The sequence below is a fragment of the Chaetura pelagica genome, unplaced genomic scaffold, assembly GCF_000747805.2.
Source record: "Chaetura pelagica isolate M959 unplaced genomic scaffold, ChaPel_1.0 scaffold10, whole genome shotgun sequence".
In the NCBI taxonomy this organism is placed as follows: domain Eukaryota; kingdom Metazoa; phylum Chordata; class Aves; order Apodiformes; family Apodidae; genus Chaetura; species Chaetura pelagica.
In genome coordinates this window covers 116,453-133,716 of record NW_009952263.1, presented here as the reverse complement: position 1 = coordinate 133,716, position 17,264 = coordinate 116,453, and the positions used below count along the sequence as shown (strand labels likewise).

The following is a 17,264-nucleotide window of genomic DNA, read 5'->3' as shown; positions in this document are numbered from 1 at the left end:
TAAAAGAATGAAAAATAAAATCTATTTAAAACATATGTCTGTGTCAAACAAGAAAAGGTCCTTGTAGATTTATTGTTAGGCAATCCTGGTCTAGACTCTGAGCCTGAGGGCTTGCTGAGCTGGAGAAGAGGCCTTTTAATGTTAAATGAGTTCTTTCCCTTTCCATGAACAGTCTTACCTGTTAGGGAGTCAGATCATGTGGCCTACTCTGTCTTGCTTCAATTTTCCCAGTTGTTGACTTTCTTTGACTTCTAGTTCTTATATATCTGATACGTCTTCTATTGATTATTATGCAGTGCTTTAAATTTCTTAGACTCTGCATATATGTAAACTGTGACCTTTTTTCTCTTTCAGAGTTGAAACCTTACAAGTATGCAGGCTATCCTATGCTGATAAAGACTATTACCATTGAAACATCAGATGACCTTTTGTTTTCCAAAGAATCTCCTCTGTTGCCTGCTGCTACAGAACTCGCCTTCCACACTGTCAACTGTTCAGCATTAAATGCAGAAGAACTGAGAAGAGAAAATGGAATTGAGGTAAATGGAAAGTAACTCATTGCAATTAATTATTTTTAATCTAACTTTTCTACAACTAAAAATCCTGGATCCTCAGTGCATGGGACACGAGATGCAATTGGGAATCACTTTTGGTTGTGTTGAGACATGTCCTTACTGTCTCTCTTCTGGGTGCAGCAGGAGAAGCCACTTGCAGAGTATATCCCTTTCTGGATCTAAGGCTTATCTGTTGAGCTGTGCATAAGCAAACCACGTATGATGTTTCTCTACTTCTTTATAAAACTGTGTTGAGAGCTTCTGAATTATCTATGTGAGAGAACAGATAAACATGGACAAAGCACTTGAGCAGAAGGACTTTTTGCTCTGCATTATAGTTCACGTGTGAGAATGCTATCAACTCTGCAGCACCAAATGCTAATGCCAGCACTTTCTAGTGTTTTGCCCCTACAAACCATGTGAGCAGGCAGCAGATGCTGTAAAATGTTTCCCTTCAGCCTTTAAAAAGGGTTTACCAGCTGATGAGTTATTTCTATGAGCCTTTATCAGTTTCAGGAGTTTTCTTTGTTGTGACTGAACTAATGCATCATCCAATCCTCACAGGTACTGCAAGAAGCATTCAATCGTTGTGTAGCAGTCTTGACTCGTTCCAGTAAACCAGATGATATGTCTGTACAGGTAAGTAGCAGCAATTTTAACTGATTGTATCAGGTTTTCAGACTATATATAATTATATACATCTAATATGGTAATAAATAAGTGTATATATAATATATAATTATACTAAATATTGGTAGAGTATTTTATATACTTATTAAAAAGATTTAAAAATAGGATTGTAAGTGTGCATTTTCCCTCCACTTGGAACCAATGAAATTTTGCTTTTTGTAGGTATGTGGCTATATTAGTAAGTGTTACAGTGTAGCAGCTCAGTTTGAGGAATGCAGAGAGAAGATTACAGAAATGCCTAACATTATTAAGGACCTCTGTAGACTACTGTATTATGGCAAGGTAAGTGCTCCATTCTGTTGCCTAAATGGGCATTTAACTGTGAAATGTTTAGGGGAATGTTTTGTTTTTAAGGGAGATAGGACAATTACAGAGAGTGATCGAACCCTTCTGTAAAATCCCAGCTGATCATTGTGGGATACAGAACTCTACTGTCCTGTTATTAGCATTTGTATTTTAATCCCTTTAGTGGACTTGAAGTGCAGTTGCTATAAAGATTCTGCTACTTTTGCCTTTTAACTGATTTAGGTCTAGCTAATTGGTTTACTGTACTAAATCAGCAGATAAAAGTACTAGAGGTAGATCTGATGTAAGCAGATAGAAACATGAACTCTGGAAACAGTATTCAATAAGTTTTTATGCCATTTAGCTCTTTAGAACTTGGCTCGTGATACATAAATGCTGAATTTTGTCAGAATTAAGAAAGGCAAGCTTGTCTTGAACTTTTCATATGGATATTTGAAAACAGAAGACTATAGAAAAATATTATAGAAAACAGAAGATTATAGAGCCAGATTATAGGAATTGGCTACATCTGTTCTTTAGTCCCTGCAGAACACAGATATTGCCATAAAAAGCTTAGCTGGGAATCTCTGCCACCTTCTTGAATTGTTTTTCCACCAGTTCTCAATATGCCTTTCTAGTAATATGAAATAACTATTCAAGTACTCTTTCTTTTAAGGATGCTGACTAATTAGCCATGTTTCTTGGCTACCAGACACTTAAGTAGACACAGCAACATCTAAAGTTTTTAACTCAGTGCCACTTAGTTAGTACTCTAGAACTAGCAAGATTTGGCTTTAAGCTGTTGTTTGGTAAGGAAGCAAGTTGGCTTTCTTAGGTCACAAAGTACTAAGGTAAACTTTTTTCCTCCCTTAGAACATACCACGAGTAGCTTCTTTGGGAGTGGAGTGTGTTAGTTCCTTTGCCTTAGATTACTGGCTCCAAACACACTTGTTCCAAGCTGGAGTTCTCTGGTACTTACTGGGTTACCTCTTCAACTATGACTATACACTAGAGGAGAGCGGCATTCAGAAAAGCGAAGATTCGAATCACCAGGTAATGTGGACAAGGTGCATGCTTCCACACACCCAGGGTTGTTGCTTGCTGTCTCTTACTAACAAATTAAGTATATTCAAATACTTGTTAACAAAATACATGATGAACAATAATATTAACAGAGCACTTTTGGAAGGCAGTTTTTGTGTAGTAGTGTGAATACTATTGTCTGACTTTGGCTTTTTTTTTTATGAGTAGCTCATGTTTTGAGTTCAAATGTTACAGCTGCAAAACCTGAAGTTTCTAGTGGACTTACTGGAAGAGATTTTTAGCTACAGTGAACAGTAAAAAAGTAAATTTGTGCTGTCAGAAGAAAATGTCCTTTTCTCTTGAGGCTCAATTAAGAGTTGTCTAGGGATACCATGAACTCATGTCTACTTCAGGACCATATTGTCCCTTTGCCCTACAGCTTAATGAGTATCTTCATGCTTCCATTTCCTTAAATAGTGACCGTCTAAGTATAGCTTTTTCTCCTCATCTACTGGATGAACAGTCTATTATTATTATTATTGTTATTATTATTATCACTGTCATTAAGTGCTTATTATGCTAATATTTGAGTATGCTAGCAGGAACCGTTGCCTGGTCAGAAGATATTATTACACTATAGTGTAATAGCTTCTGTAGCTTTCAGCTACTTGGTGCCCCAGTTTTTCCTTCTTAACAATGCTTGTGTCTAACTGCCTTACTAAACCCACAACACTGATCATATGGTGCTGTTCTGCATCACCTAATATTTTAATAGACATCAGTGTGTAATTAGTGATGCAGATAAAAAGGGAATATCGCTTCTTTTCATTTTGGTACAGAAGTGTTGGACAACTTTTTAGCCATTTTAATATTTCTTCAGTAAGCCCCAGCTTTTTTATAATTCTCTGTATTTTTCAGGAGGTGGCAAATAGCCTTGCTAAGCTAAGTCTCCTGGCCCTGAGTCGCCTTGGAGGGTATCTCTCTGAAGAACAAGCTACACCTGAAAACCCAACAATCAGGAAAAGCTTGGCTGGAATGTTGACACCTTATATTGCAAGGAAACTCTCTGTTGTCAGTCCTACTGAGGTTAGCATCTCTTGGCCAAAACTTTCTCTTGTGATTTACAGAAGTACCTGGTCACTAATAAAAACAGTGAGTTCTTTTTGACCAACCTGATACAGAGAACAGCCCTACAATTACTTCTTTGCAGTTCGAGTAACTGCAAGGAAAAGAAACGGTTTCAGTCTCAAACACTGTGGACAGGAACACTACTCTATAGAATAATATTTGCAAAATAAACATGAGAGCAAAGTAGTTGAGGTAGTTGTGGAAGGCTTATGGATATAATGATAATGGAGAGCAAAGGCTTAACTGCTCTCAAGTGGTGCCAAGGAAGTCATCTTTGCTTGCTGTCAAAAAGAGGAGAATCTGAAGTAAATTTCACTAAAAGTAGAATAAAGAAAAAAATAAAATGTATATTGTACTGTAGTACCAGATAATTTATACATACTGTTTTGCCAGTATGTAGAAAAGTAGATACTCTAAATGTGCTTATGAAACTGGTCTGGTTGTTACTGAGATTGGATTAATTTACGTCATGAAAAACACTGATTATTATGCATAATGATCCAAAGCTAAGTTGTAAATGTGGTACATCATGTAAATTCCTTATTTCTTAGACTCTGAAGATGCTTAACAGTAATGCAGAGAACCCCTACTTGATCTGGAACAATGGAACAAGAGCTGAATTACTTGAGTTCTTGGAATCTCAACAAGAAAGCATGATTAAGAGAGTAAGCATTTCAAATCCCACTACTCCGTTTTAAAATTATTCTGCGTTCTGGTACAGCTGCCTGCAATATGATGGTATAGTTATTACAAGTATCCATTGTTTTAAACTCCTAAGTCACTTTCTTCATTCAGTAGTCTTAAAAAGAAAACAAAAACCCTCAGAGTTTGCTTTTTTATTTCTTGCTCTACAATATTATTTTCTCTTTGAGCTTGTGCTGCTTATCTCTACTTAAAGGGTGATTGTGACAAGAGCTACGGATCTGACTTTGTCTTCAGTGACCATGCAAAGGAACTTATTGTGGGAGAGATTTTTGTTAGAGTTTACAATGAGGTCCCTACCTTCCAGCTAGAGGTGAGATGCAGCCAAAAACCTTCATGTTAAAATTAGTATTTGGAATGTTACTTCTTGTTTATCTGTCAGTGCAAACAGCGTGGAGAAAGTATGAAATCTTATGGCAATTTCAACATGATTAGCATGTTTTGGGCTCTCTTCTGGAGCAGAATAAATTTTAAAGAACAATGAGTTTATCTTCAGACATGCTGGATGGCTTAATGCCTTTTTTCTACATGTTTGCACTGCAAACGCTCAAGTTTATGCAGTAGTTCCAGGAGGTAGTGATTGTGCCCAGTGGCTTTTGTGTCCACCTGTGTGTGTGTGTATGTATGTGTATATATATATATGTATATATATATGGACAAACCTGCACCTTAAGAATGCTGTTGAAGTAGTAGCAGCCTTCTAAGGGTATGTTTAGAAGTGATTAGGGTTAATGTGCTCCAGATGTTACGCTGATCAGAGTAGAGAAGTGTCCCTTGTCTGGAAGAAAGGGATATGTGAAACGTAGGGGAAGTTACTCGGATATACTTTCTTCTAGTGTGAATACTGTCCCATCACACAGCTGAAAATGCTCTCATTTCTAATTTAAAGCTCCCTAAAGCATTTGCTGCAAGCCTCTTGGATTACATAGGCTCACAAGCACAATACCTTCATACGCTAATGGCAATAACACAGACTGGGAAAGTAGAGTCCAATCAACACGGAGATCGGTTACGGAGAGTTGAAATGGCCCTGGAGGCTCTGAGGAACGTGATAAAACACAACCCAGGTAGGCTTAAAACAGAGCTTTCCTGGTAGTCATTCTTTTGGACTACCTAAAATAGTGCAGACCTCTGTAGTCCTTGATTCAAGTAAGAAGGAAGCATGTTTTTGCTGCATAACAGACTGCAGCATTGTTGATAAGTCGTATAGACTTGTTTTTTTTCTTTTCACTGGAGAAAGTACATCAGTAGAGGTATTAAAGTCTTGTGTGAAATCCAAGCCTTATCTATTTCCTGCTGGGTTTTAACTTTAATTCTAGCCTGCTGAGTTGCCAAGAAGATTTAAACCTCGTAGATGAAACTTCCTGTAATCTTCCTGTAATTCTATGAATTTTAGCTGATTTTTTTAAAACTTCCTTGCAAAACAAGCAAAAAAAACCAACCCTTGAGGCAAGTACTGCAATACTAGTAAACATCTAAAAACGTGTCAGTGCCTTCCTAAAGCAGGAGCAGATGATCTCTTGAGAGTGGGTAGCTAGTGCCAGCAATGATTTATAAGCAGTTATCCATGTTCAGACTGGGAAAGCCTGAGATACATGATTAGGGCGTTTTCCTACTGTGTTATCTCTTAGTTGTAAAAACAGCTCACATTGCTGTCATGGCTTTTTGGTGGTTAGGTTGTTCTCAGATTGGATTATCTGTCTTTGGTGATTGTAACCTTGAAGGCAGTTGTTACTGCTGCAGATAGCAACCCTGCTCTGAGTCAGGAGAGTCAGAAAAGGTGTTAAGTGTATTTGGAGACAAAAAGTACTGATAACCAATGATAAATAAAATAACTGAACTTGCTTAGTTGTCTTGTAAGAATGCAAGTAATTAGGTAGTCCAAGAACTTGCTTAGTTACTTGACTTAAAGGAGAGGATCCTTCGTCCCTCTAGAAATATTTTTGACCTGAGACTTCATGGAAGCTAGATTAATAGGAAGGACTTAATAATTTTATAATTGTGTAGCAGGTGCTGTCCTATAGGAGCTGTTATAACTGTGGCAGACTGTATACAGACCTGTACTCTTTAACACCTCTCTGTATTGTGAAATGTGGGCTTTGGATGGCCTTCAATGATTCCTTTGGATAACACGAAGAGGGTAATTCCTTTGTCTCTTGCAGGGTCTGAATCTGAATGCACAGGTCACTTTAAGTTGATATTCTCCCTTCTGCGTGTTTATGGAGCTGGCCAGGTGCAGCAGCTGGCTCTGGAGGTAAAAAAACCAACACTCCCTGTCTGGATGCTCTACATAATCAACATAAACAGACCTGATTGTCTAACAGTTAGAGTATCACCTAAAAAAGTATCAAGACTGGGATTCCAAAGTTTCAGTTCCTCCTTGGAAGAACAAGTGATAATTTCTTGCCTGCATCTTCTTCTCCGAGGTGACAGGAATAAACATTGTAAATACTAGTTATATTGGCCAATGAGGTGACTGACTTCATCTATACACTGCATTTTCTGGACAATGTCTTAATAGCTGGAATATAATGAAGTGTTATTTCTCATCTTTTACAGGTAGTGAATATAGTGACAAGTAACCAAGAATGTGTTAACAACATTGCTGAGGCAATGGTTCTTGCAAACTTACTGGCACTCCTGCATTCCTTACCTTCAAGTATGTACCATATAATTTTAGTCTTTTCCAGCTCCTAATTAGAATGCAGCTGGCTGACCTTAATACAGAGGTTAGGTTAAAACAGCATTTCAGTGGGGATGATTAAAAAAACATTCTGTGTAACCCATGCATTGCCTTAAATGTGTGAGGTGAAACATAAATTGCAGGTACTCAAATTGTGTTTGAATTGTGAAGCATCTCATTGACTGATTCTTATAGGGAATTTAGGTAGTAAACATCTAATTAAGAAGTTATGCCATACTGGAATGTATGATTGATTTGTTATTCCTTAACTAATGGAATTTAGCCAAAAATTCCTAAGCTTGTAATTGTCATGAGCTTTACTGCAGTTTTGTTGCAGCTTTCTGTTAAAATCAGTTTAGTTAATCTCCAATTAGTTAATAATCTATATGGCACAAAGTTCTGAATACTTCTCATTTTGACAGGTCGGCAACTCGTCCTTGAAACTTTGTATGCTTTGACATCTAGCACAAAAATAATTAAAGAGGCCATGGCAAAAGGTACAGTAGTATAATGAAAGCAGATGTTTCTGCAGCACTGGCCTTAAAGTAAATACAATGGCCAAATCTCACTCCCCCCCTTTGGACCAATCAGTGTGGAATTGATGAATTCATACTACTTGTGACCAGAAAAAAATTAGAATGTTTTCCTATTTCTTTATACAGGTGCTTTAATCTACTTACTAGATATGTTTTGCAACTCAACACATCCACAGGTCCGAGCCCAAACAGCAGAGCTCTTTGCCAAAATGACTGCAGATAAGCTCATGGGTCCAAAGGTAGGAATCTTAATAGCTCTTGTTGGAAATCTTATCTGTATATTACCAGCCTCTCTCTAGAGACAGAACAAAGAACCCAAAACCGAAACACTCTTCTGTGACTGAAACATTCATGTGAAGAGCAATCTGGCTTACTCAAAATAGTTAACTCTTAACCTGTGAGCAGACTTCTAGAAGCAGTTGTATTTGTTGTAACTACTAGAAGCAGCTTGGTTTCCATTTTTAATGGCTTTAACATTAGATACCTAGGTTTCAGACCTGTCATTGGCTATTGCTGTTTCAAATAATGACACTTTATTTTATGGTGTTGTGTTCTAGCAGTTGCCATTATTATTATTACTACTACACTACCAATGGACTTCCTGGAGTTCTCTATCTTTCTGTCAGTTAGTTTGACTTGCAGTATACTAAATGTCAACTCTGTTCATCCTTTCTAGGTTAGAATCACACTAATGAAATTTTTACCTGGAGTCTTCATGGATGCTATGAGGGACAATCCTGAAGCTGCTGTTCATATCTTTGAGGGAACTCATGAAAATCCTGAGTTAATTTGGAATGACAACTCCAGGGAGAAAGTATCAACAACAGTTCGAGAAATGATGCTTGAGTACGTGGAGACTCTGTATTTCCTTAACTGAGACATTGTTTTAGTGGCAGGAGAACCAGAGTTGCTGTAGAAATGTCAGAGCTCTGCCTGTAAAAAGTAGAATCTTTGTAAGCCAGACCTCAGTGAAAAGGAACTTGCTCACTGTTTGTATATTGTACCTGTAACCCAGTGATGTATAATCTGGGTATTTGCTTACTGCTGAAAGATTTGGGAGGGGGTTAAAATCAGAAAATAAGTTTTAGAAACTGGAACTACTTCATATTTAACATAGGGAGACTGAGGTGTCAAGTAAGAAAGGCAACTGCTTCTTTTACTGCTTGTTAAAGCTTACTTTCTTTTTAAAGGCACTTTAAACTTCAGAGGGACAACCCTGACACTAACTGGAAGGTAAGAGGATCCTGTTTCTGCTTTGGGTGTATCCCGAGAGATTGTGAGCCAGCTGGTAATGTATGCATGTGTGTAACTCTGTGACAGGCTTTCCGGTACCAACAGGAACTCACTGCTCTCCTACTGTAAATTTCAATGTTGAATTGATGCTGTTGTTACTTCTTGTACCTTCAAATCAAACACTCTTATTGGCAGTAGTTCTGCCAGTAATCCTCTGAATTCTCTTATAGTTCAGGTAATTCTAAAATTCATCAAAAGTAAGCAACAAAGGAGAAAAAGTGCTGTCACTTATTGCATAGCTGTAGTAAATCTGCTTTTGGTAAATGTTCAGGAATGTTAGTAAGCCACTGAGTGTCAAAAATTACTGTCCTGAGCCATTCCATCACATCAGGTCAATCAGTGAGATGTTTCAGTCTGTAGTATTTCCCAGTGTCTGTTAAAAGCTAGGCATAACTTCTTCCCAACAGTGATCAAGTTCAACATGAGAAAAAATTCTAAACTCATACAGGATGGCTATTTTGAAGCAGGTGGAAACTCGAAACTTCTCTAGGTTAATGGCAAGAAACCTTCCCCTGGAGTGTGCAAAAAAGAAATTAAAGGGCTGTTTTAGCAGCCTTTTGCTGGTACTACTCTTCAGCTAGTGTTTACCACTAGTATAGTTATAGACTTCATTACTTGTTTTCTTTGAAAGAAAAGTACACTGCAGTAGTGCTGCCTGCCTGTACTGTTCTTCCTGCTCTCACTTTTTACCTCATGTTCCTTCAAGATGAAGCGTTTATTGGTCTTGCACAGCTCTGTTTCAGAGAATACAGTTAAGTTCAGTGACCCTTACCACTTAGACTTGTAATGTTAGAGGAACAATTACAGCTCTCACTAATACCCTTGGCAATAACACCTTCTACTTTACAATTCAACAGCTGCCTGAAGACTTTGCTGTGGTGTATGGTGAGGCAGAAGGTGAACTTTCAGTAGGGGGAGTCTTCCTAAGGATTTTCATTGCCCAGCCGGCCTGGGTTTTACGGAAACCAAGAGAATTTCTCATTGCACTGTTGGAGAGGTTTACTGAACTACTGGAGAAAAATAACCCCCATGTAAGATGACTTTTTTGATTCTGCTCTTTGAATTTGTTTAGCTGTCTTAAGCTATTAGTCATGTAGTATCTGGTTAACTTCAGTTCTAATGCTTTCTTCCTAACATGAATGATTTTTTTGTCTGCTTTCTATACTCTTTAAAAGCATGTAGATGCATTTAGGCAACTTCTGAACATGAGCCAATGCTTTTCAAGCTGATCATGTTCTAAACATCCTAATTTCAAAGCAGTGACATGATAAAAGCATGAAGGAAAAAAAATATCTGTAATCTAGAGCAAGTGAGAAATGTTACTATGATGGTGATACATAAGGCTTTACTGAGTTACATTTTCTGTTGTATTGTTTTCTCCAGGGGGAAACTTTAGAAACCATTACCACAGCAACTGTGTGCCTGTTCAGTGCCCAGCCTCAGCTAGCTGATCAAGTTCCTCCACTTGGTCATCTTCACAAGATAATCCAAGCTATGAATCACAAGAACAATGCCATTCCTAAAAGTGCCATTCGTGTCATGCACGTGCTGTCTGACAATGAGGTACTGAGCTGTTGAAGTGCTCGAGAGGAGAAAAAACCCATAACTTGAGTTATTTGTATTTAGTATTGTTCCTAGAAGGGCATTATTCTGACTATAAATACTGTGTGCCAGGTGAGCAGGGACGTACAGCTAATTACTGTCAATAGATAAAAAACACTGAGAAATTTATGGTCTTGGCTGACTATATCTGCCATAACCTTCAAGTTTAGCATAAAGTGTTCTGTATATTTCTGTCTTTCTATAGCTTTGTGTTCGAGCAATGGCATCACTAGAGACCATTAGCCCTCTCATGAATGGAATGAAGAAGAGATCAGATGTAATTGGTGTAGCCTGTGAAGCACTTAATCGAATGTTTCAGAAGGAACAAAATGACTTAGTAGCCCAAGTAAGTAGTATGTTCTCAGTCAGTAAAAATGTGATATTGTTATATTTGGCTATTTAATCTGCTCATAAGAATTGAGCCACTATTCAGCTTCAGGGTCCAGGAGGCTTCCCAGAAGCCCATCTAACTACTGTGCTTTTCATGTTGGAGAAGTCAGTCCTTTATCCAAAATGCAAACCGATCTAAGGATGCTACCTGATATTGAAGCTTAATGCATAGAATAGTGTTGGCATGTGTCTGCTGAGAAAGCACAGCATAGGAGTGCCAGCTAACTCAGCTGAGTTTACACCTAGAGAGAACAGAACTGCTGAACAGGATCTCTGCTTCGTCCTTTATATGTTTATGCAGCTCAGGAAAAATTGACTAGCTAAATATATTTAGCAACTTAGCTGCTGCTACTTTTGGTTCACACTGATGTAAATCATATGTGTGGAGCTTCCTAGCCCATGTTAAGACAAATCATATGGGTATGTTTGCAGGCTTTGAAAGCAGATTTGGTCCCTTACCTTTTAAAGCTGCTTGAAGGTGTTGGTCTTGAGACCCTGGAAAGCCCATCTGCAACAAAAGCTCAGATTGTTAAAACTCTGAAATCCATGTCTCGCAGCCTGCAGTATGGAGAACAGGTAAGTTCTGACAGGTCCTTAACTGGGCTTTGTACTTTTTAGAAGATCAAACTCTGAACATACCTTGTTTAATCTTAGGCTGTCATGTGTATCATGCTACCTAAAACATTAACATCATGTAACTACAAAATCATCATGGGTTGGAATGTCTCCATTTCTTTCTTGTGGACAAGTAATTGGTTCGATGCATGTAAAGAGCACTTGTGAAAAAGACAAATCCCAAGTGCAGAAATGTTCTACAAGCTTGTAGGCTTCTACTGACCACTCTTCAGAACTTGTGTTAAAGTGTAAATAGCTTTTTTATTTTCTGGATAAATACTGCTGTAGACAACTGCAGTGGTGTTATGGATGTATATTCAAGTTTGCAAAATTTGCCCCTGTAACTGTGCTAGTTCTTGGTGCTTTTCTCTTACTCTTGTGTTTGAAAGCTTTCTCAAAGGGAGGGAGACAGGGGATAGGGACAACTTGGAGAAAACACCTGTCTTGCTATAGTACAGGAAAAGTCCTCTTCTGTCTCAGCTTTAGATGGATGGCAGGTGGCTACTTGCAGGGCTTTTTCCTTGTCACCTGACTGAGGAATGAGGGAGAAAGTCAAACTGCTAAATGACTTATCTTTATGAGCCTTCCACATTAAGTGTTCAGCTGCACAACTCAAATGGAAAAGCAAGTTGCTGCAGTCTCCTTGGAAATGGAGACTGCAGCCTGAACTACTGCCATGCTCTATTTGGTAATGCCTTCAGAATGGTTTGCTTCTAGAAAATGAGGGTTTTCCCCTTGAACATGACAAGGGTCACTTGTTCACTGTGTTAATCTCTTCAAATACTGCAGGTAAATGAAATTCTGTCTCGTTCTTCTGTGTGGAGTGCCTTCAAGGATCAGAAACATGACTTGTTCATTTCTGAGACACAAACAGCAGGATACCTCACAGGTTAGCAACCCTTTCTCATTTATATCCTGAATCATACTGCACTGTTATGTTAGACTTGACTCTGGAGATAATGTTTATCCTCAGGATCTTGTGCCATCAGTTGGCCTGAACATTCAATGCTGTAAAAATACAGTAAGTTTTAAAAACACGTAAGAAAAGCCAAACTTTTTTGTGGTTGAGAATGTATTTCTCTGGATAGTCTTTCCTGCACCTACTTTTAAAATATCAGAACAATGGAGCCTGGACACTGGCAAGTCTTGCAAGTAGCTTGTAGAGATGAAGCAGAGATATCATCAGAACTAATGCATGACTAACTGTCTGTGCTTTCTCAGGATCAGTCTACTTTAGTTCTAGGGAGGAGGGGAGGAGTAAACTTTCTTCAAAGTCACTTAGACTGTCTGTATTAATTGGGCCATGTGAATTATGCTGCTCAGTGCTAGGCATGTGGTTGTAGTATTGTTCCAGTCACACTCAGGGCACGGTCGGGGCCAAGCTCTAGTGGTAATGGCCTTGTGCCTTTACTTAGAGCTTGTGGCATATACGTAAACACAGCTGTGGTGCACCCTGGATGAGTCCCCTGCTGGTGCCACTACATCTGAAGTGGCACCCTGGTGTGCCATCTCAATCCCATTAGCAGTGTACAAGAGCAATCTAGCTGAATGTGCTAGGATGGCAACCGATGTGGACTTCTTGCTTGCAGTGGCACAGCACAAACATAATCCTACAGTCCCTAACAAATCAAGTTATGGTTCTTCCTTCACTTGCATGCACCACTTCACAGTCCCTTGTGACAAGTCAATATGAATACTTTCATGTGCTGCATGGAACTTTCTCATTTAACCCAATATAGGAATTTTGGTAAAGCTTTTGAATGTAACAGAATTAATGAGGTGTGCATGCAGACAGGAAAGTTTTTACTACAAGATGCTACTAGCATGTATTTTGAGAAAATTAAGCAAGAGCCTTTCAAGTCACAAGCTAGACATTCTAGAAGCAGATGCTTGATATTTTGAGAGTAGGTGTGTTGAAACATGTGATGCATTTTGCCACAAAGGAAAGACTCCCTGCCTTAGCTCTGAACCAGAGTTTTCTGTTTATTGCATCACTTAATGCCACTTCAACAAAGAACACTTGAACATTGGATTCAGCTGGTACTGAATTTCCTTGGTATTTCATAAATACTGTAAATTATAAGTATGAAATTAATGCTGGCTGATTACTGGCCAAGAATCCAAACTATACCAGACAAGGTAAGGCTTGTGACTGGGAGCAACATAGCTATCCAATTGCCTTAAGGCCTGTGCTGCATTTAAATTGCCTAGTGTTTAAGTGCTTGCAAACGTAGACTGAAGATGCTGTACAAATGCAAAGTAGAGATGGGAACCAAACTACAAGCTTTATTTTTAACCTGCCTTATCTTGTATTCTGCCTTATGTCTTGCTTCAAATTGCTTTGCTATTTGCACTTCCCTTGAAACTTCCCTTGCTTATTTTTCTTCCCTCAGGTGTCTCTTCTCCTTCCCTTCTAACTGGCAGCAGTCCCCTTCACCTGAGAAGTGGGCTTTAGATCTGCTCTGCCAGGCAGCTTGCTAACTTCTGTGTAGCTCTCTAAAGCAGGTAGATACCATCTCGCAAAACGCACGCTGCGCTCGCTGCATTCCCATGGGTGCATGTCCCAGAGCTGTAACAAACCTATGGGCCCAAAGTGCACAACTCCAGTCAATTGGCCTTCTTGAAGCATGCAGCAGCAGGAAGCTGACAGCTGCAGTGGCTGATACTTGCTGGTACTACAGATGAACTGCTGAAGTGTATGTTAGGGATGTTCCGTAGTGGAAAATTTGAGGGACAAGAGAACTAGTGGAATTTTTGCATTTGGGCATTTAAACGTGGGTCTGGCTCATGGCAGGTGCCACCAATGGTGTGGCAAAGAGAATTTCCCTTCTGAAGCTAGGCACCTTCTAAAAATTTTTCTTATTATTTTTTCTATGAAAGGAACTTCTTGCTTTGCTCTCCTGCTTGCAGTTATAGTGAAGGACTGTTTGCAAGGAGACAAACCATGCTCTGATGTCCTGGCTCCAGGCTGTAGTGTCAGAAGGGAGGGTGGGGCATGAAGGGATAGTAAATTTAGGAGAACTTAGTGAGGATGATTTAAGTGGAGGAGAGTAAAGGACCCAGCAGAACTTAGAATGTTCAAGATCAGCAGCGTGGGCTGAAGGTCCAATACAAAGTTGGCCACTGTATTAACACAGGAAGATGTGGGTTGGCAGCTTTTTACAATCATTAATCTCCCAAGAGCTGCTGTTTTAACACCTCATGCTGTAACATGAGCTCTTGCTGCATTGTTGAAGGTTTCTATATGACTAGATTTTAAACTGCAGGCTTTGAAGGAAAGGGGCTTTATCTGCAGTGCAAAACTGCCTGCCCCTGTAGTGATAAGACAGATTTTTAATGGTAAGGAGTTCTATCTTTGACACAGACCTCATATATCCCTACGAGTGCCATTTCTTTTTCTAACTGAAGGCACAAAATGCTGCCTAGACAAGCATAAGGCAGTTCTGCTTGTTCACAGGGCAGCAGATTGAGTTTCCTTTAAATATGCAGCTGTGGGAACATCTTTGCAAAAGGATAAACACAGAGCCCTGTAGTAGAATGCATGCTTGAGCTCATGTCACTTCTGCAGCAGGCCCTTTCCTTAGCAAAGGGAGGGCACCTGCTCTTTGCTGCCACTTCTGTGGTGGAAGGTGAGATGGATAATGCTGGTGCTTGGGGCTCTTCAGTAACGTATTTGGCACATCAGAATAAAAAATGCTGAGAACAGCCTCCCCAAGCTACTCCCAAGATGCCTTCATTCAGTGTTCCTAGAGTCCAAAGAATCTAAACAGAAACTTAAAGGCATGTGGTTGAGTTGGATATGATGTATTTGAGTGTTACCAGAAGGAATAAAGCTGTTCAGCTGCTCTGTAGAATCACAGCTAATCTCCAATACTCTGCTTTCCCCCAAAAGGCCCTGGAGTTGCCGGTTACCTGACTGCAGGGACAACCTCCTCTGTGATGCCCAACGTCCCACCCCCAGTAGACAACGAAGTGGGAGACGTCAGCTAAGGACCGGAAATTCTTGGGAAAGAGACAGAAAGGCAGACCGGCCAGTGATGAGGAACAGCACTTTCCTCCAACACATTGAAGTGAACTTACTGCCTTTCCAAGTGTTTAATGACAGTGTTACTCCTTTTTCTATGACTGTTTGGGTTTTTTTAGGAAAAAGTCAGTGATTCTAACTCTCGCACTGTAACACAAGAAAGCACTCTGTGGATCAGCTGAAACAAGTACACGAGAATTTTTGTTCTTGTTGTACATAAGCACATTTTGTTCCTTTATATTTGTTTACAAGACTGTGAATCAAACTTTCCTAGTTTTTTGTATTTTATGAATTAGCATGACTGGAGTTGAGCTACAGTCTAGAGGAATTGGGCTAAAATCACTTTGACCTCACTGACCTCCTAAAAGGGCATCCCTTCTTTTCCCAGCCTGATGTAATCACTCCCATTGAACATGACTTGCAAAGGGTTTCTCCCTGCACCAGTTCACTGATGTCCTTAATCATTAACATTATCTTCTTCCTGAGATCAAACAGCATTAGACATTCGTATGTATAACTGGCTTGACCAAATTGACAAAGCTTCAGCAAAAAAAAAACCTTAAAAGTTGACATGTTATGTAAGAAATTAGTGTAATTGTGAAATGTTCTATACATTATCCAGTATATAAAAACTTTCTATATTGAGTGTACATTATACAGATCATTCATATGTACATAAAATTTTAAAATAAAGGGAATTAAGAGCCTTGTTAATGAGATAAAGGTGGTGTTCCTATGCTGCTGTTCTTTGAAGGAGTGGGAACACAGGTGGTCAGACACCTTAAGTAGAGTGTGGCTAAACAGGGTTCCTGCTTGGAATTCTTGCTTGGAATTTTGCATTTTGCAGGTTTTGACAGGCTAAACCACAGGTAGTGAAATATTGCAGGTTGTTTTGTATTTGAAACGCACGTCAGCCCCTAACTTGTTGACTTTCTCAAATTCCTAGGAAATATTCTTGACAGGAAGCAAGAGGTAATGAATACATATGAAAGTATAAACAATAATTAGTGCTTTCTCAGATTATAGTCTTGGCTTTAGGTATAATGAATTTATGTGAGCCAAGAATGTAAATTGTGGAAAGCTTCCAGTTCTGGGTACTCTGAAACTGCACCACCTTGCCTGACCTCAGAGGTCCTTGCTGGAACAACCTTCAGGTGGACACTTAACTTTAGGCTTAGGGACAGAACTGGCTGCACTCTCATCCTGAAGCCTGAGCCTAACAGTGTGTCTTCTTTCCAAGCTCCAGCCCTGTGTTGGGGGCGTTCATTTGTTTGTACAAAAAGTAAACATTTGTATCCTTAAGTTAATTGTTGATCAACCCTGTATAAACAACTGTCCTATCTTCATAGGAACTACCCACAGATTAACAGAAGTTTCATACAAGTTTCATATAAGCAATTAACATGAAAGAGTATTGTTAAAGAAGCAGAGCTGAGGAACTCTGACTATTGAGAACTTCACAAAGGTGTAGTGGGCATAAATGGCAGAGCCTGTTTTGGCAGCAGAGGAGGCCATGAACTGTCTTGTTCCAGGCACTGCTGGTTCCAGACAAAACTTTAAAGCTGCCACCTACTCTTAGACATATTAAAGAAAGGATGGGAGCTGCTGGAGCCAGGAGAGGAGGCTTGTGAGGCTGCACAAAAGAAGACACAAAGGAAAGTTGTAGTAGAAGACAAAAGGAGCACATATAAGGGGAAAATGGGAGAAGATGCATTTGGAGAAGCAAAGCAGAGGACTAA

At 39.3% G+C, this 17,264-nt stretch overlaps 1 protein-coding gene across 1 annotated transcript in view; it reads left to right on the top strand.

Annotated features, from left to right (window-relative positions):
- The window catches only part of DNAJC13 (DnaJ (Hsp40) homolog, subfamily C, member 13), a 47,416-nt gene extending 31,172 nt beyond the window's left edge, over positions 1-16,244 (top strand). The window contains exons 36-55 of the mRNA XM_010007481.1: positions 355-539; positions 1,119-1,193; positions 1,407-1,526; positions 2,403-2,582; positions 3,471-3,638; positions 4,232-4,345; positions 4,579-4,695; positions 5,272-5,449; positions 6,545-6,636; positions 6,942-7,041; positions 7,488-7,562; positions 7,728-7,840; positions 8,278-8,447; positions 8,792-8,834; positions 9,752-9,925; positions 10,278-10,457; positions 10,702-10,842; positions 11,319-11,462; positions 12,291-12,390; positions 15,394-16,244. Of these exons, the coding sequence (XP_010005783.1) occupies positions 355-539; positions 1,119-1,193; positions 1,407-1,526; positions 2,403-2,582; positions 3,471-3,638; positions 4,232-4,345; positions 4,579-4,695; positions 5,272-5,449; positions 6,545-6,636; positions 6,942-7,041; positions 7,488-7,562; positions 7,728-7,840; positions 8,278-8,447; positions 8,792-8,834; positions 9,752-9,925; positions 10,278-10,457; positions 10,702-10,842; positions 11,319-11,462; positions 12,291-12,390; positions 15,394-15,491 (2,567 nt within the window). The 3' untranslated portion in view covers positions 15,492-16,244. The remainder of the gene's footprint in view (positions 1-354; positions 540-1,118; positions 1,194-1,406; positions 1,527-2,402; positions 2,583-3,470; positions 3,639-4,231; positions 4,346-4,578; positions 4,696-5,271; positions 5,450-6,544; positions 6,637-6,941; positions 7,042-7,487; positions 7,563-7,727; positions 7,841-8,277; positions 8,448-8,791; positions 8,835-9,751; positions 9,926-10,277; positions 10,458-10,701; positions 10,843-11,318; positions 11,463-12,290; positions 12,391-15,393) is intronic.
- The last annotated feature ends 1,020 nt before the right edge of the window (positions 16,245-17,264 follow it).